This window comes from Bufo gargarizans, chromosome 7 (genome assembly GCF_014858855.1).
Source record: "Bufo gargarizans isolate SCDJY-AF-19 chromosome 7, ASM1485885v1, whole genome shotgun sequence".
Taxonomy (NCBI): Eukaryota; Metazoa; Chordata; class Amphibia; order Anura; family Bufonidae; genus Bufo; species Bufo gargarizans.
Window position 1 is genome coordinate 47144679 of NC_058086.1, and position 20614 is coordinate 47165292.

Genomic DNA, 20614 nt, shown 5'->3' on the forward strand with positions numbered 1-20614 from the left:
AGGCGGCAGCAGCAGAAGAGGTAGCAGGGGGAGCCTGAGTGACTTCCTTGGTTTTAAGGTGTTTACTCCACTGCAGTTCATGCTTTGCATGCAGGTGCCTGGTCATGCAGGTTGTGCTCAGGTTCAGAACGTTAATGCCTCGCTTCAGGCTCTGATGGCACAGCGTGCAAACCACTCGGGTCTTGTCGTCAGCACATTGTTTGAAGAAGTGCCATGCCAGGGAACTCCTTGAAGCTGCCTTTGGGGTGCTCGGTCCCAGATGGCGGCGGTCAGTAGCAGGCGGAGTCTCTTGGCGGCGGGTGTTCTGCTTTTGCCCACTGCTCCCTCTTTTGCTACGCTGTTGGCTCGGTCTCACCACTGCCTCTTCCTCCGAACTGTGAAAGTCAGTGGCACGACCTTCATTCCATGTGGGGTCTAGGACCTCATCGTCCCCTGCATCGTCTTCCACCCAGTCTTGATCCCTGACCTCCTGTTCAGTCTGCACACTGCAGAAAGACGCAGCAGTTGGCACCTGTGTTTCGTCATCATCAGAGACATGCTGAGGTGGTATTCCCATGTCCTCATCATCAGGAAACATAAGTGGTTGTGCGTCAGTGCATTCTATGTCTTTCACCGCTGGGGAAGGGCTAGGTGGATGCCCTTGGGAAACCCTGCCAGCGGAGTCTTCAAACAGCATAAGAGACTGCTGCATAACTTGAGGCTGAGACAGTTTCCCTGGTATGCATGGGGGTGATGTGACAGACTGATGGGGTTGGTTTTCAGGCGCCATCTGTGCGCTTTCTGCAGAAGACTGGGTGGGAGATAATGTGAACGTGCTGGATCCACTGTCGGCCACCCAATTGACTAATGCCTGTACCTGCTCAGGCCTTACCATCCTTAGAACGGCATTGGGCCCCACCATATATCGCTGTAAATTCTGGCGGCTACTGGGACCTGAGGTAGTTGGTACACTAGGACGTGTGGATGTGGCAGAACGGCCACGTCCTCTCCCAGCACCAGAGGGTCCACTAACACCACCACGACCATGTCCACGTCCGCGTCCCTTACTAGATGTTTTTCTCATTGTTATGGTTCACCACAACAACAAATATATTATTTGGCCCAATGTATTGTATTCAAATTCAGCGGGATATAAATTTGAGGCCTAGTATTTAGGCGCTGGGTGACCGGTATGGATTTAGTGACAGAATTAGACTTGGAAATGCACAGAAGCGTGTGTGTGAAGTTATTCTGAATGACCCTATGTGCACCTTCAATATGATCTACCCTTTTAGGGATAGATTTCAAATAGCTCTGATATAGCAGAAACGACTAAATTATGAAATTGCTAAATTGGGAATTGTATTTCAACCCAGAACAAAAAATGTGCTTTGACGGACACTAAATAACTTTCCCAGCCACAACAGGACAGCGGTAACGAGAGATTTAGCGGGATATAAATTTGAGGCCTAGTATTTAGGCGCTGGGTGACAGGTATGGGTTTAGTGACAGAATTAGATTTGGAAATGCACAGTAGCGGGTGTGTGAAGTTATTCTGAATGACCCTATGTGCACCTTGAATATTATATACCCTTTTAGGGATAGATTTCAAATAGCTCTGATATAGCAGAAACCACTAAATTATGAAATTGCTAAATTGGGAATTGTATTTCAACCCAGAACAAGAAATGTGCTTGAACGGACACTAAATAACTCGCCCAGCTACAGCACTAAGGACAGATTTAGCGGGATATAAATTTGAGGCCTAGTATTTAGGCGCTGCGTGACAGGTATGGGTTTAGTGCCAGAATTAGACTTGGAAATACACAGTAGCGGGTGTGTGTGAAGTTATTCTGAATGACCCAATGTGCACCTTGAATATTATATACCCTTTTAGGGATAGATTTCAAATAGCTCTGATATAGCAGAAACCACTAAATTATGAAATTGCTAAATTGGGAATTGTATTTCAACCCAGAACAAGAAATGTGCTTGAACGGACACTAAATAACTCGCCCAGCTACAGCACTAAGGACAGATTTAGCGGGATATAAATTTGAGGCCTAGTATTTAGGCGCTGGGTGACAGGTATGGGTTTAGTGCCAGAATTAGACTTGGAAATACACAGTAGCGGGTGTGTGTGAAGTTATTCTGAATGACCCAATGTGCACCTTGAATATTATATACCCTTTTAGGGATAGATTTCAAATAGCTCTGATATAGCAGAAACCACTAAATTATGAAATTGCTAAATTGGGAATTGTATTTCAACCCAGAACAAGAAATGTGCTTGAACGGACACTAAATAACTCGCCCAGCTACAGCACTAAGGACAGATTTAGCGGGATATAAATTTGAGGCCTAGTATTTAGGCGCTGGGTGACAGGTATGGGTTTAGTGCCAGAATTAGACTTGGAAATACACAGTAGCGGGTGTGTGTGAAGTTATTCTGAATGACCCAATGTGCACCTTGAATATTATATACCCTTTTAGGGATAGATTTCAAATAGCTCTGATATAGCAGAAACCACTAAATTATGAAATTGCTAAATTGGGAATTGTATTTCAACCCAGAACAAGAAATGTGCTTGAACGGACACTAAATAACTCGCCCAGCTACAGCACTAAGGACAGATTTAGCGGGATATAAATTTGAGGCCTAGTATTTAGGCGCTGGGTGACAGGTATGGGTTTAGTGCCAGAATTAGACTTGGAAATACACAGTAGCGGGTGTGTGTGAAGTTATTCTGAATGACCCAATGTGCACCTTGAATATTATATACCCTTTTAGGGATAGATTTCAAATAGCTCTGATATAGCAGAAACCACTAAATTATGAAATTGCTAAATTGGGAATTGTATTTCAACCCAGAACAAGAAATGTGCTTGAACGGACACTAAATAACTCGCCCAGCTACAGCACTAAGGACAGATTTAGCGGGATATAAATTTGAGACCTAGTATTTAGGCGCTGGGTGACAGGTATGGGTTTAGTGCCAGAATTAGACTTGGAAATACACAGTAGCGGGTGTGTGTGAAGTTATTCTGAATGACCCAATGTGCACCTTGAATATTATATACCCTTTTAGGGATAGATTTCAAATAGCTCTGATATAGCAGAAACCACTAAATTATGAAATTGCTAAATTGGGAATTGTATTTCAACCCAGAACAAGAAATGTGCTTGAACGGACACTAAATAACTCGCCCAGCTACAGCACTAAGGACAGATTTAGCGGGATATAAATTTGAGGCCTAGTATTTAGGCGCTGCGTGACAGGTATGGGTTTAGTGACAGAATTAGACTTGGAAATACACAGTAGCGGGTGTGTGTGAAGTTATTCTGAATGACCCAATGTGCACCTTGAATATTATATACCCTTTTAGGGATAGATTTCAAATAGCTCTGATATAGCAGAAACCACTAAATTATGAAATTGCTAAATTGGGAATTGTATTTCAACCCAGAACAAGAAATGTGCTTGAACGGACACTAAATAACTCGCCCAGCTACAGCACTAAGGACAGATTTAGCGGGATATAAATTTGAGGCCTAGTATTTAGGCGCTGGGTGACAGGTATGGGTTTAGTGCCAGAATTAGACTTGGAAATACACAGTAGCGGGTGTGTGTGAAGTTATTCTGAATGACCCAATGTGCACCTTGAATATTATATACCCTTTTAGGGATAGATTTCAAATAGCTCTGATATAGCAGAAACCACTAAATTATGAAATTGCTAAATTGGGAATTGTATTTCAACCCAGAACAAGAAATGTGCTTGAACGGACACTAAATAACTCGCCCAGCTACAGCACTAAGGACAGATTTAGCGGGATATAAATTTGAGGCCTAGTATTTAGGCGCTGGGTGACAGGTATGGGTTTAGTGCCAGAATTAGACTTGGAAATACACAGTAGCGGGTGTGTGTGAAGTTATTCTGAATGACCCAATGTGCACCTTGAATATTATATACCCTTTTAGGGATAGATTTCAAATAGCTCTGATATAGCAGAAACCACTAAATTATGAAATTGCTAAATTGGGAATTGTATTTCAACCCAGAACAAGAAATGTGCTTGAACGGACACTAAATAACTCGCCCAGCTACAGCACTAAGGACAGATTTAGCGGGATATAAATTTGAGGCCTAGTATTTAGGCGCTGCGTGACAGGTATGGGTTTAGTGCCAGAATTAGACTTGGAAATACACAGTAGCGGGTGTGTGTGAAGTTATTCTGAATGACCCAATGTGCACCTTGAATATTATATACCCTTTTAGGGATAGATTTCAAATAGCTCTGATATAGCAGAAACCACTAAATTATGAAATTGCTAAATTGGGAATTGTATTTCAACCCAGAACAAGAAATGTGCTTGAACGGACACTAAATAACTCGCCCAGCTACAGCACTAGGGACAGATTTAGCGGGATATAAATTTGAGGCCTAGTATTTAGGCGCTGGGTGACAGGTATGGGTTTAGTGCCAGAATTAGACTTGGAAATACACAGTAGCGGGTGTGTGTGAAGTTATTCTGAATGACCCAATGTGCACCTTGAATATTATATACCCTTTTAGGGATAGATTTCAAATAGCTCTGATATAGCAGAAACCACTAAATTATGAAATTGCTAAATTGGGAATTGTATTTCAACCCAGAACAAGAAATGTGCTTGAACGGACACTAAATAACTCGCCCAGCTACAGCACTAGGGACAGATTTAGCTGGATATAAATTTGAGGCCTAGTATTTAGGCGCTGCGTGACAGGTATGGGTTTAGTGACAGAATTAGACTTGGAAATACACAGTAGCGGGTGTGTGTGAAGTTATTCTGAATGACCCAATGTGCACCTTGAATATTATATACCCTTTTAGGGATAGATTTCAAATAGCTCTGATATAGCAGAAACCACTAAATTATGAAATTGCTAAATTGGGAATTGTATTTCAACCCAGAACAAGAAATGTGCTTGAACGGACACTAAATAACTCGCCCAGCTACAGCAGATTTAGCTGGATATAAATTTGAGGCCTAGTATTTAGGCGCTGGGTGACCGGTATGGATTTAGTGACAGAATTAGACTGGGATATGGCCAAAAAATAAACAGACTATTGCTGGTTAAATGCACTTGGTGTGACAGCTTCACCCTGATGTAGGCTTTAGCCAAAAAACAACCACACCATTGAGGGTTAAATGCACTTGGTGACAGGCGCAGCTTGCCCCTGATTTAGTATATGGCCAAAAAATGAACAGACTATTGCTGGTTAAATGCACTTGGTGTGACAGCTTCACCCTGATGTAGGCTTTAGCCAAAAAACAACCACACCATTGAGGGTTAAATGCACTTGGTGACAGGCGCAGCTTGCCCCTGATTTTGTATATGGCCAAAAAATGAACAGACTATTGCTGGTTAAATGCACTTGGTGTGACAGCTTCACCCTGATGTAGGCTTTAGCCAAAAAACAACCACACCATTGAGGGTTAAATGCACTTGGTCGCAGCTTGTGCTGGCGCACCACAAGCCGATCACCCCAGAAAAATGTGACTGACAAACGGTCTGTGCAGCCTAAAAACAGTGAGCAATTGAGGATCAGCAGCTCAATGATCCACAGCTGCAGATCGATCAGTTAATCAAGTCCTTTGGAGGAGTTAATCTGCCTAATCTCGCCCTACTGTCGCAGCCGCAACCTCTCCCTACGCTAATCAGAGCAGAGTGACGGGCGGCGCTATGTGACTCCAGCTTAAATAGAGGCTGGGTCACATGGTGCTCTGGCCAATCACAGCCATGCCAATAGTAGGCATGGCTGTGATGGCCTCTTGGGGCAAGTAGTATGACGCTTGTTGATTGGCTGCTTTGCAGCCTTTCAAAAAGCGCCAAGAAAGCGTCACAAAAGCGCGAAGAAAGCGACGAACACCGAACCCGAACCCGGACTTTTACGAAAATGTCCGGGTTCGGGTCCGTGTCACGGACACCCCAAAATTCGGTACGAACCCGAACTATACAGTTCGAGTTCGCTCATCCCTAGGCGCTATCTCTGTGTAACTAGTAATTTCAGGGGGTTTATCTGTTTCTACAGTATAGTTTGGGGGGGCACAGCGTCTCAGTATTGGGGTGCATTATGGGATGTTGAGAAGGTGGGAGGAAAAGTAGGAAACTAAGATGTCTGTCAAACTCTGCAGAGATGAGAGATGGCTGAAAGAAATAATCATGGCGGTCTGGTCTGAATAGAGAAGATGAAGAAAGAGAACATCTACATCAAAGGAGACGTAACTGGATGTAAGAGGTATGGGTGCGATATATTGGTGGGGCTATGTGTGGGTGTGGCTTGAGGGTGGGCGGGGACACAGGGGCCTCATAATCTCCATTTGCCCCTAGGAAGTCCCCCCCTCGAGACCAGGCTCTGGATCCGCCACTGCATCCAACTTGGACAGATTCAAGATGTTTTGCATCAGAGCCGGATCCGGTTTCACTTTTGACTGAACGCTTCCAGGGTCTTTCATTGGAGGTAGCTGATCTCCGTAAGACTCTTTCTCAGTTTCAAGTGACCGGTTCAGCTTGCATTCATGGAGTTTGTTCTGAGCCTAAGATCTCGCTCCCGGATACGTTCTCCGGGGGTAGTGAGAATTTTGTGCATTTTAGAGAGGCTTGCAAACTCCATTTTCGCCTTCTTCCCCATTCCTCTGGTGATGAGGAACGGAGGACGGGGATCATTATATCGCTGCTCAGGGGTACCGCTCAGTCGTGGGCCTTTTCGCTGCCGGTGGGGGCACGGCCCCTCCGTGCAGTGGATGAATTCTTTTTAGCCCTGGGTCAGATATATGATGATCCGGATCGTATTGCTTTGGCTGAGTCTAGACTACGTCTGTTATGCCAGGGTAAACAATCCGCAGAGATATACTGCTCAGAATTTCGGAGATGGGCAGCTGATACTGGTTGGAATGATGATGCACTCCGAAGTCAATTTTGCCATGGTCTTTCAGAGGGATTGAAAGATGCATTTGCCTTTCATGAGAGGCCTATCTCCTTGGACTCTGCTATGTCTCAGGCCGTTCGTATTGACAGGCGTCTTAGAGAGAGAGGAGAGATCACTCCTTCCTGTTATACTCAGTCCCAGGACAGTGCGGCGGTCTCATTCAGTGCACATGGGTCTCAGTCGCTGTCAGCCCCTTCTGAGCAGGAGCCCATGCAGCTGGGGTTGATTGCCTCTGACAATAGAAGATTCAGCCCGCATGGGAAGGTTTGTTTTTGTTGTGGAGGTATTAATCATTTGGCAAATGTTTGTCCCTCTAGAAGAGTCAGGCAGTTTTTTGGGAGTAATAAAGAAACAAAAAGGAAAAAATATTTTAAAAATGTTCCATCTGTTACTATTGGCAGGGTTGAGGCGGAAATTGAAGGTTTTCCGTTTGTTTGTAGTTCCCGTTTTGTCCTGCCTGCCAGGGTGGCGCTAGAGAGCAAGAACATTTTTGTGAGATTTTTGTAGATAGTGGAGCAGCTGTCAATCTCATTGATAATCAATTTGCGATAACTCATGGTTTCCAGGTATGCACTTTGGGAAAGGATATTCCTGTTTTTGCTATTAATTCCGCTCCACTTTCTCAGAAATCATTAAAGGGCATAGTTCACAATATCCGTTTAATTGTGAGTGATGCTCATGTTGAGGATGTGTCATGTTTCGCCCTTAGCGGATTGCCTACTCCTCTAGTGTTGGGGCTACCCTGGCTCACTAAACATAACCCCACCATTGATTGGCAAGCGAGGCAAATAAATGGTTGGAGTGACTTTTGCAGAGAGAATTGCCTCACGACATCTGTTTCTGAGGTTTCTACTAAGACTGTACCATCTTTTCTCTCAGAATTTTCGGATGTCTTCTCTGAGAGTGGAGTTCAGGATTTGCCCCCGCACAGGGAGTACGATTGCCCTATTAATCTCATCCCAGGCGCCAAGCTGCCTAAATCTCGTTTATACAATCTCTCCCAACCTGAAAGGGTCGCTATGCGTGCTTATATCTCTGAGAGTCTGGGAAAAGGACACATACGACCCTCGAAGTCACCTGTTGCCGCTGGTTTTTTCTTTGTTAAGAAAAAAGATGGTTCTTTAAGACCTTGTCTGGATTTCAGGGAGCTGAACAGTATCACTATTCGTGACCCTTATCCGCTTCCTCTGATCCTGGACCTGTTTAACCAGATTGTTGGGGCTAAAGTCTTTTCCAAATTAGATCTAAGAGGGGCATACAACCTGGTCAGGGTCAGAGAAGGAGACAAATGGAAGACGGCCTTCAATACCCCTGAGGGCCATTTTGAGAATTTGGTTATGCCTTTTGGTTTGATGAATGCCCCAGCCGTTTTTCAGCATTTCGTGAACAGCATTTTTTATCATTTAATGGGAAAATTTGTATTAGTGTATTTGGATGACATTTTGATTTTTTCTCCTGATTTCAAAACTCATAAGGAACACTTACGTCAGGTCTTGCTCATCCTGCGGGAGAATAAATTATACGTGAAACTGGAAAAATGTGTGTTTGCGGTTCCAGAAATTCAATTTCTGGGGTTTCTTCTCTCCGCTTCTGGTTTTCGCATGGACCCTGAGAAGGTCCGCGCTGTGCTTGAGTGGGAGCTTCCTGAGAATCAGAAGGCGCTGATGCGTTTTTTGGGATTTGCCAATTATTACAGGAAGTTCATTTTGAATTATTCTTCTATTGTTAAACCACTCACTGATATGACCAGAAAGGGGGTAGATTTTTCTTCCTGGTCAGTAGAGACGCGTAAGGCCTTTTCTAATATCAAGGAGAGTTTTGCTTCCGCTCCCATCTTGGTACAACCTGATATTTCTCTACCCTTCATAGTTGAGGTTGATGCTTCTGAGGTGGGTGTGGGTGCGGTCTTGTCTCAGGGTTCCTCTCCTGCCAAATGGTGACCGTGTGCCTTTTTCTCGAAGAAACTCTCCTCCGCAGAGATAAATTACGATGTGGGAGATAGGGAGTTGTTGGCCATCAAGTTGGCTTTTGAGGAATGGCGCCATTGGCTAGAGGGAGCCAGAAACCCTATTACCGTGTTTACTGACCATAAAAATCTGGCCTACTTGGAGTCAGCCAAGCGTCTGAACCCGAGACAGGCCAGATGGTCTTTTTTCTTTTCAAGGTTTAATTTTGTTGTCACGTTCCGCCCTGGGGTTAAGAATGTGAAGGCAGATGCCCTGTCACGTTGTTTTCCGGGAGGTGGGAATTTTGAAGACCCGGGTCCCATTTTGGCTGAAGGTGTGGTGGTCTCTGCTCTTTATCCTGAATTGGAGGCAGAGGTGCAGGTAGCCCAGTCAGAGGCTCCTGATCTTTGTCCTCCTGGGAGGTTGTTTGTGCCTCTCGCTTTAAGACACAAGATTTTTAAGGAACACCACGATACTGTCCTTGCTGGGCACCCGGGGGCAAGAGCCACAGTGGATCTCATCGCTCGGAGATTCTGGTGGCCTGTGCTTCGTAAGACGGTTGAGGGTTTTGTGGCAGCCTGTGAGACTTGCGCTCGTGCCAAAGTCCCTCATTCACGGCCATCAGGTCCTCTCCTTCCCTTACCCATTCCTTCCCTTCCTTGGACACATCTGTCCATGGATTTCATAACGGACCTGCCTCGTTCCTCGGGGAAGACTGTGATTCTGGTGGTGGTGGACCGTTTTAGCAAAATGGTGCATTTCATCCCTTTTCCTGGTTTGCCCAATGCTAAGACGCTGGCGCAGGCATTTATTGATCACATTGTCAAATTGCATGGTATTCCTTCAGACATAGTCTCTGATAGGGGCACGCAGTTTGTTTCCAGATTCTGGAAGGCTTTCTGTTCTCGCTTGGGGGTTCGTTTGTCATTCCCTTCTGCTTTCCACCTGCAGTCGAATGGCCAGACAGAGCGCGTCAATCAGAATCTGGAGACATATCTGCGCTGTTTTGTGGCGGAGAATCAGGAGGATTGGTGTTCTTTTTTGTCCCTTGCTGAGTTTGCTTTAAATAACCGTCTTCAGGAGTCCTCTGATAAGTCACCATTTTTTGGTGCATATGGGTTTCATCTGCAGTTTGGGACATTCTCGGGAGAGGGGTCTTCTGGTTTACCTGATGAGGACAGATTCTCCTCGTCTTTGTCATCTATTTGGCAAAAGATTCAGGATAATCTAAAGAGCATGAGTGAGAGATATAAGCGTGTGGCAGATAAGAGACGTGTGCCTGGTCCGGACCTGAATGTTGGTGATCTGGTGTGGTTGTCTACCAAGAATATCAAATTGAAGGTTCCCTCCTGGAAGTTGGGTCCTAAGTTTATTGGGCCTTACAAAATCCTGTCTGTCATCAATCCTGTTGCCTACCGTCTTGATCTTCCTCAGACTTGGAAGATCCATAATGTTTTTCATTAGTCCTTATTAAAACCTTATGTTCAACCCATTGTACCCTCGCCTTTGCCTCCTCCTCCGATTATGGTTGATGGTAATCTTGAATTTCAGGTCTCTAGGATTGTGGATTCTCGTGTTGTCCGCGGTTCTCTCCAGTACCTCGTTCATTGGGAGGGTTATGATCCTGAGGAGAGGATGTGGGTCCCAGTGACGGACATTAAGGCCACTCGTCTCATCAGGGCTTTCCATAGGTCCCATCCTGAGAAGGTGGGCTCTGAGTGTCCGGAGTCCACTCGTAGAGGGAGGGGTACTGTCACCACCAGACATCTGAGAAGCTCTGACAGATGCCTTTCAGAACCTCCTCCTTGAGCTTCCTTTGTTTTGGTTTTCAGTTCCTCATCTCGTTAGCCTCTCTCAGCTGTCATGTAGTTGGACTGATTGCATCCCTTTAAATTCCTCCCCATAATGCATTAGTGTGCGGTTTATACAACTTCCTGGAGTGTGTGTGCATGCTGATCCTATTTCCCAGTCTTCTACAAGATAAGTGTTGTACATTCATTTGTGATTTTCTGTTTGCTGGATCCCAGGTGACCCTGACTCCCTCCGTGTCTAGTGTAGGGAGCCGGTGGTCGTGTCCCCTCACTATTATAGGGTGTTCAGGTGTTATACAGTCGAGGTACGAGGATATGCGATCATCTACCATTGGGATTTTCCCATAGGCTGAGCAGTCAGGGAGAGTGCCAGGTCTGATGCAGGGGTCCCCCTTTTTGTTCCTTAGTTTTGGATCCAGTGAGTCATATATTCATTTTGTGTTGTCTTGTTTCCTGTACACCTTCCGTGACAGGTCTTTAGGCTCAGTTAGGTCTCAGTTATCTGCAGAATCCGTCCTTTCCGCTCTCCTGCTCCTCAACGGAGCCGGAGAACGGATTAGGAGAAACGGTGATGTGAAAGCTAAAAATTAAAAAACATATATTAAAAGCCTAATGTATACAATAGATATAGTATGTGTCATGATACTTCATGATTGGTTCATAGTTTATATAAGGAGTAATATATATATATATATATATATATATATGTAATTCTTCTCAATGTTGAATACCTAGAAGGTGCAAAAACGATTCCACTGACAGCTTAGTCCTAATTATGCCCTTGATGAGACGTGCAACATTTAGGCCAGTTTTGCATGACAAAAAAAGACAGTAAAATGCCAAGAAAAATGGGAAAATCTCCAAGAACACGTGCTATAAACTTCTTTCAAGTAATACCAAACCTTACACAATAAAGACACATTTTCTGTGGAATTGAGGCATATTTGCTTTGAATTTTCCATTCATCTGTTATTCCTCCTGGAAAGAGATAAACAAACCAACAACTGGGTGTTACCATTCCACCTGCTAGGGTGCGTAAGGGACACTTTCCATTTTGGCAAAAGGGCAAGATGAATGCCTCTGTCAATATGCGAAGTACGAGAGGGGGGCAGATTCATATACCGTTCAGGGTCTGTGGAAAGATGGGTGACGACTCTTAAAGACACTGGAAGGGCTTCCATTAGTGGTTGTCACTTGGCATCTGTTGTTCCTTGGCTTCACTGAATCTTGGAGAAAGAGAGATTTACCGCAATGGTTTCCTACGGCGAATAATTGCAAACAAACTTGGAAAAATATTCAACCATGAAAGATTTTTTTTTTCTAGTGTCATAGCTCATCTTTACTAGAGTAAGACCCCAAGATTACCCCCCCACAATGACTAGAATAGAATGCAAGAACTACAGTAAATCCTGACACAGACCGAGCAGTAGGAGAATGTATCTCTGTATAATAGTGCAGCTTTATGTGCCATTCAGACAAGGGTGCAGAGGTCGGACGTCCACCTGGGCCCTGGTCCCACTGCCAGTATTATAAATGGCACATGGTGGGTGGGGGGAAGATTTTGCTTTGGAGGGGGAATGGATATTTAAGTTACTCCTGTGCATCCCGCATCTGTGGGGACTAGTCTTACGATCACTATGATGGCGGACATAAGTAGTGGTCACCAGCACCAGACACTCAACATGAAGTCCGGCTTTTAATGCTTTCAGCAGATCAGACATGACCAATGTTCTGTTGTGCCGATGCAATCCTTCTATTCTAGGTCATAGCTGTGGATTATTACAAATCTCTGGGATTTTGTGACTTCAATTTATATTTTTGTCAACTTGCAAAATTTGAGGGCTTTCCACAAGACAGGCCTTGGAGCGGCTCCCCTGCAGGCAACGTCTTTACCTATTCCCTCTTGCCAAATCCCGAAGGTGTTTAGGCTTTAGAGAAACGTATTTATGATGGGCCACCGGTGGTGATGTGTGCAAGGAAATGTAAAGGCAAAGATAAGAGGCCGTGAGAATCTGCTCCATGACGATAAGCCAAGCCAAACACAACGAGTGTGCAAGCAGATAACAAGGCAGCTTCCGATAAACACTCCCGGCCTCAATCCCTGCGCAGGACTCAATACACGTCCCCTTTAAGCATTGACCATTTGTTTATTTTCCTTGCATTGTTGAGAATTTTTGCTGGTTCAGTTTCTACCCTCTGGGACAGTTCTGTGCCTTATAGTCGGGTGAATGGGAATATTTCTTTAGACTGCATTATACTTTACTATATCATTATTAATATTAATTTGTATCTTTATAAATCTTCTTTTATCTAACATTATTATATTTAATAGTACAATATCTTATCTAATTTTAAATATTTTATATTTTAAATTTTTAAGAATACTAAATTATATCATCCTTTGTTAAAAAAAAAGCTTAATGCAATTAAATTATTTATGATGTATGTGTTTAATAAAACCTTATAAATGATTATTAAAATGAATGCATTTTGATTTAGAAATGTATTTCTTTTATTTTCTAATATTTTATTCTTTTATTTTAACATTGTTGTGTTTAACGACAGCTTTATATTGCACTTGCAATTGCTTTAACTTAACTTCAACTTAAACAGTTTATTTTAAAAATTAAACTTTGGCAGATGAAAAGGGTGAATATAATATTTTATATAATATAAGGCATTATTCTTTTCACAGGTGCAGGAGATTTCAGCCCGGTTGGGGCAGGACTTTACACATACCAGTGCAAGCCTTGTGCAGTTTGATCCAGGTTTCTTTTCTATTTATTTTCTATATTATTTGTTGATTTTTATTTCATTATTATAAAAAATAATACCATGTAAAATACAGGTAAAATATGTTAAGTTAATTAATCATATATACGGTAAAGGTAATTGAATAACATTTCATAATAAGAAGCAGAGAGAGAGCGCAATACTTAACTTAGGAGGCGGAATATATTTTAAAAAATTAGTTCTCATGTTAATTCTATATCTCCAGTTCTTTCTATACAGAGATGATCACAGATTGCAACCTTAAAAATAACACATTTACAGATAAATACCCAATACTAATATAAATTATAGGGTTTACTGAATGTATACAGCAAAATAAAAGTTATTGTATTCCACCATTATAGTTCCTTTAATCCCCCCCACCCAACCCCCTGGTTTTGGACCATTAACAATGTGAGATCTGTTTGTTATATGGGAAACCCTTCATGTCAGTCTTCCCTACAGAACCCAGAGTGTTTTCAGAGAGACAAAAAGAGCACAGATGCTGGACTTCATAAGAGCTGCGACAATTACATTAAGACAAAACACTCACTAGATGGATGCTTAGAGCTAATAATGAGGCCCATTGCACAGGCAATCAACGGTGGAAAAGTCAAAGTGAATAAGTGCAGTCACCTGCAGCCAGTGAGTCACATCCATGTATAGGGGCAAAAAATTAAATGTTTCTAAAGTAAGCAAATGTCTCTTCAAGCCTATCCACATAATAAAATCATCCTTTCTAACATATATAATACAATTACCTAATCTTGAGGAGAATACTATTATAAAACTGCCCCCGAGAACAAGAATATAAATGCTATAATACTGCTCCTATGTACAAGAATATAACTACTATAATACTGCTCCTATGTACAAGAGTATAATTACTATAATACTGCTCCTATGTACAAGAATACAACTAAAATAATACTGCTCCTATGTAAAAGAATATAACTACTATAATACTGTCTTCTATGTACAAGAATATAACTACTATAATAATACTCCTATGTACAAGAATATACCTACTATAATACTGCCTCCTATGTACAAGAATATAACTACTATAATACTGCTCCTATGTACAAGAATATAACTACTATAATACTGCTCCTATATACAAGAATATAACTACTATAATACTGCTCCTATATACAAGAATATAACTACTATAATACTGCTCCTATGTACAAGAATACAACTACTATAATACCGCTCCTATGTACAAGAATATAACTACTATAATACTGCCTCCTATGTACAAGAATATAACTACTATAATACTGCTCCTATGTACAAGAATATAACTACTATAATACTGCTCCTATGTACAAGAATGTAACTGCTATAATACTGCTCCTATGTACAAGAATATAACTACTATAATACTGCTCCTATGTACAAGAATATAACTACTATAATACTGTTCCGATGTACAAGACTATAACTACTATAATACTGCTCCTATGTACAAGAATGTAACTGCTATAATACTGCTCCTATGTACAAGAATATAACTACTATAATACTGCATCCTATGTACAAGAATATAACTACTATAATACTGCTCCTATGTACAAGAATATAACTACTATAATACTGCTCCTATATACAAGAATATAACTACTATAATACTGCCTCCTATGTACAAGAATATAACTACTATAATACTGTTCCTATGTACAAGAATATAACTACTATAATACTGCCTCCTATATACAAGAATATAACTACTATAATACTGCCTCCTATGTACAAGAATATAACTACTATAATACTGCTTCTATGTACAGGAATATAACTACTATAATACTGATCCTATGTACAAGAATATAACTACTATAATACTGCTCCTATGTACAAGAATATAACTACTATAATACTGCCTCCTATGTACAAGAATATAACTACTATAATACTGCTCCTATGTACAAGAATATAACTACTATAATACTGCTCCTATATACAAGAATATAACTACTATAATACTGCCTCCTATGTACAAGAATATAACTACTATAATACTGTTCCTATGTACAAGAATATAACTACTATAATACTGCCTCCTATATACAAGAATATAACTACTATAATACTGCCTCCTATGTACAAGAATATAACTACTATAATACTGCTTCTATGTACAGGAATATATATAAAATAATAGTTTCTTTCATTTCACTATTGTATCCGTTTGCTGACTTAAGTTTTTATGAAATTCTTAGCTAGATGCTTATTTAAAGGGGTTACCTTTAGTTTTTTGTTTTTAAATCTCAACTACATCCAGATTTACAAGAAGCGTCCTATAATGATATATAAGTCTAAGACCTCTTTCACACGGGCGTTGCGGGAAAAGGTGCGGGGGCGTTGCGGGAACATGCGTGATTTTTCAGTAGGTACCCAAACCCTACTTTCTTCACAGAAGTTCAGGCTTGGGATCGGTGTTCTGTAGATTGTATTATTTTCCCTTATAACATGGTTTTAAGTGAAAATAATAGCATTCTGAATACAGAATGTATAGTACAATAGCGCTGGAGGGGTTATAATAAATAAAATAAAATTAAATTAAACTCACCTTAATCCACTTGATCGCGCAGCCCGGCTTCTCTTCTGTCTTCTTCTTTGCTGATTGCAGGAAAAGGACCTGTGGTGACGTCACTCCGGTCATCACATGGTCCGTCACGTGATCTTTTACCATGGTGATGGATCATGTGATGACCGAAGTGACGTCACCACAGGTCCTTTTCCTGCAATCAGCAAAGAAGAAGACAGAAGAGATGCCGGCTGCGCGAAGTGGATTAAGGTGAGCTAAATTATTTTATTTCTTTTTTTAACCCCTCCAGCGCTATTGTACTATGCATTCTGTATTCAGAATGCTATTATTTTCCCTTATAACCATGTTATAAGGGAAAATAATAATGATCGGGTCTCCATCCCGATCGTCTCCTAGCAACCGTGCGTGAAAATCGCACCGCATCCGCACTTGCTTGCGGATGCTTGCGATTTTCACGCAGCCCTATTCACTACTATGGGGCCTGTGTTGCGTGGAAAACGCACAATATAGAGCATGCTGCGATTTTCACGCAACGCACCAGTGATGCGTGAAAATCCCAGCTCGTGTGTACAGCCCCATAGAAATGAATGGGTCAGGATTCAGTGCGGGTGCAATGCGTTCACCTTACGCATCGCACCCGCGTGGAATACTCGCCCGTGTGAAAGGGGCCTAATTCTCTTGTGGGAACTTCTTCGATCATGTGCCGTTTATTGGGCACAATATTCTAGCCTTGTTTTAACTGATAATGCTAACGAGTTGCGTCTGCGCTGTCAGGCAGCCTTGAGCGGAGACATCTCACAGCTCCCGAGGCTGCCTGACTGCGCAGGCGCAAACCCTGTAGATTGAGGGTTGAGACTTGACTAGGATAATTGTCAGGATTGTAGGCGTGCTGCCGCATGGTCAAGTTTTCTGATGCAGTTTTGGAACCTAAAACCAGGAGTGAATTCAAAAAATAAGTCTCGTATTAGTCTCATTAGGGTTAGTTTTGCAGGACGCCAATTTACATCTTGGCGTATTTTTGGAGTGTGGAGCAAAACCAAAATACCCAGAGGAAACTGTGCAAACACAGGGAGAGCTTACAAACTCCGTGCAGGTGTGACCCTTGGTTGGAGTCTAACCCGAGACCCTAGCGCTGCAAGGCAATGGTGCTGACCCCTTATGCTGCCTATATAAGTGATAAGCGCTATAACAGGAGCTTGTATCCTACAAAAATAATGGACTTACCCCTTAAAGTTAAGCAAAGTAACCATATTTGCAGCTTTCTCATTCCCCCATTTTAATCCCGGATTCTGAATTCGATTGTCAGCTCAATGGGTCAGACTGTCTCCGTCTGTGTACTGTACTGCTCCCCTCCATGTTTGCAGTGTCTCCCTCTGCTTTAGCCGACCCTTTTCCTCCACACAACAGATAACATGTAATTTATAATCCAGTTACCGGTACAAAGCTAATTTATTCATCCTGATGAATTCCAGCAAAATAAAATGTTCCAGTAAATCAAATCCTGAGAACCTCCGCAGGTCAGCGCTCAATTAGAGGTTGTAGTTTGAGAAGGCATTTCATTAGAAATCACATTAAATCTACTTACCGCTTTATAAAAATGACATCTGCCCCCCCCCCCCCTACATTTACTTAAATCATTCACTTAAAGATGTAAAACCTTTTCTTTTTTAATTCCTGACAGTTCCGGGTGCAGTTTTCTAATCCGCAGACAGGTGGCGCTGTTCTCTGTGACTGATACCTAGGTGCTCATTTGCCCTCTTTGTCACAGATGCAATGATTTAGAGGGGCCTATGGGTTACACAACCCCATTTTTTAAATACAATTTTAAGAATTTGTAGCTAATAGGGGGGAGGGTCTCTAATTCAGGACGCTCATCTATGAGCTGTAATGGGAAGTAGTGAGAATGAGCATCTCTCACTCTGGAGGACCCAGCATCTTCATGTCTTACCCAGACAGACTAGTGGTTTTCATCAGAACTGTGCAATGCTTCATTTCCCCAGTGGTGGCGCTGCAGGGGGATTGAACACTAGATTCCTCCACAGATCACAGCTGATCGCTGCAGGGCATCAGGTGATTGGCTTATTGTTGGGAAGCCTCTAACAAAGAGGGACTGTCCATGGGAGATCCCCTTAAAGTAATACAGGGGTCACTGAAAGAATAAGAATTTGACATTTTTAATGGCGATTGATAACTTCCCTAATTTTTAAGATTTGCAGCACATCATAGACTAATTCCACTAAGAATTGCTCTTTAAAGAGGGTGTCCACTTTTTTAGAAGGATGCCCATCAGTAAACCAATTGTGTGGTGTAATGCTTCTAGGAACCCAGTAGTATTATTACAGGAGAACTTTGACTTCCCTACACTGCGCCCACAGGGGAAATGAGGTATTACACACACTGAGATCACGGGGCAATGCACAGATGTGATGGGCTTGCACACTGGCTAATAGATGAGGGTCCTGAATGGGGGTCCTCAGACGTGATGGGTCCTCCATAGCAAGAGACCCTGGATAATAGATGAGGGTCTGGAATAGAGGGGGGGGGGGGGGGGCTCAGATTTCAGAAAAGGATATTTGAAATGTGTTTTCTAAACCAGACAACCGCTTTAAATGAGAAATCAACCATTATTTATTTTTATAAAGGATCTATCAGGGTCAATAAGATACTGATTCCCAGTAGGAATGGGTTAAATAACAGACCAAACCCTTCAACACTGATCTATGGCTTGTCATCTCCACAGAGGCATCAAAATATTGACATTTAAAGAGGTTTTTCAGGATTAAATATTGGTGAGCTATCCTCAGGATAGACCATCAATGTCTGACTGATGGGTGTCTGACTCCTGGCACCTCCATTGATCTGCTGCTTGTAGGGGCCACATTGTATAACCAGCACAGTGCCATACATTGTATAGTGGCTGTGCTTGGTACTGCAGCTTTAATCCCATTCGCTTGAGTTCTTGATGCCTCTATGGACGTGAAGTTTTGTATTAATTTGGGAGCATGCACCAGTTTGTGAGGCTTCTGGTTCCCGGCATCTCTGTAGCCCAGTCCATCCATGGCGGCCTGCACTGGGATACGTTCTGCTACATGACCTGTATTACTGTCGGTGACTTTAATCTCTCTGCGTTCTTTAAGGTGTTTCCACCAAATCCTGGAATATTTATATGAAGAACGACGGTCTGGAGGAGAACCATGAATTCTTAAAAGTTATCCTGAGGACACCCAAAAATGCCATACTGGGCAAGATTACTGAGGCCACTGTCGAAATAGTGGATCCAAGACAAGGTGAGGCCGAGGTCTACTCATCGATTCAACCAAGCGGGTGAATTCTGCACCTACATCTCTGGTTACAGGCAAAAATCATGACCTGTGGCTCAGTATGAGCCGATACCCGAGGTTACTAGTGGTGACCTCTGTCTACATTTATTTATTTATTTTATGCACTTATATAGCGCTACTATAATTACAGACATTAGCATCACCATTAGCAACCAACTGTGCCCAATGGGGCTCCCAATCTAAGTACAAGTTCCTTCTGGTATTGCAGACCTTGGGTATTTTCCGTATGACAAGTACAGGAGTTTTGCACCAGGACACCAGTTTTTAGCTAGGGACTCTTATGGACTCCTTAGGCCTCTTTCACACAGTCAGTATTTTGCATCAGTATTTGGTCAGTATTTGTAAGCCAAAACCAAGTGTCGAACCTACAGAGAAAAGGTATAATAGAAATATGTGTTTTGGACCCACTCCTAGTTTTGGCTTACAAATCCTGATGCAAAAATACTGAGCAAATACTGAAAGAGGCCTTAAAGGGATTTTCTAGCTGTATGCAATTAATCCTAAAAGGGGCTCTTCATCCTTCAAAAAATAAGCACTTATTTGAGTTCTTTTTGGTAAATGCTCATGTAAAGTCATTCCGTGACGCTTCTGGTGCTGTATACTCCCCGGATCAGTGATTTTAATCCTGTATGCCCTCTCAAATCTCCCATCACCCAGAATATGAAACGGCACTGATCATGTGACGAATCCTGAACTGGCCCCCAGCCTGATGCTATGACCAGAGCTGTGGCTTACCATCACCCAGGGCAAAGGTCCATTTTTCTGCCCTAGCCCTGTTTCTAAACAGCCTGATCAAGGCAAAGTGGCTTATTGGCGGCCCCACTGGCACTCCACACCCTGGGGGCACATGCTCCGGTTGTCTCCTCTGAGCTTAACCCTTGGCCCAGGCTCTGATACTATAGTGGGCCCCAAAGGTCCAGGAGAGAAAAAAATTGGAGCCAATAACTTGCCACTAGGGTCTATTCATTTGACTTAATACCTGTAAGACCTTATAGATGATATTGAGGTTGGGCCTCGAGAATAAATTCCTCTGATGGGCCCAAAGAACCTCAGTCCAACACTCCTCGGGAGGATGTACAATGGGTGGTTAGAACCAAGGCCAGGGTGGTAGAGGAAAGGGGAAGAATGGGAAAAGGAGTTTCGAGCACTGAGACAGACTAGTAGGAGAATACAAATTTTAACAAAAATGACACAGGAGGCACGTGAGTGGGTGCCCATACCATACAGTGTTTTA

At 42.5% G+C, this 20614-nt stretch overlaps 1 protein-coding gene across 1 annotated transcript in view; it reads left to right on the forward strand.

Moving 5' to 3' along the window:
• The window catches only part of LOC122943407 (FRAS1-related extracellular matrix protein 1-like), a 171358-nt gene that overhangs the window by 134770 nt on the left and 15974 nt on the right, over positions 1–20614 (forward strand). Inside the window, exons 29-30 of the mRNA XM_044301115.1 lie at positions 13409–13481; positions 19177–19326. Coding sequence (XP_044157050.1) covers positions 13409–13481; positions 19177–19326 — 223 coding nt within the window. The remainder of the gene's footprint in view (positions 1–13408; positions 13482–19176; positions 19327–20614) is intronic.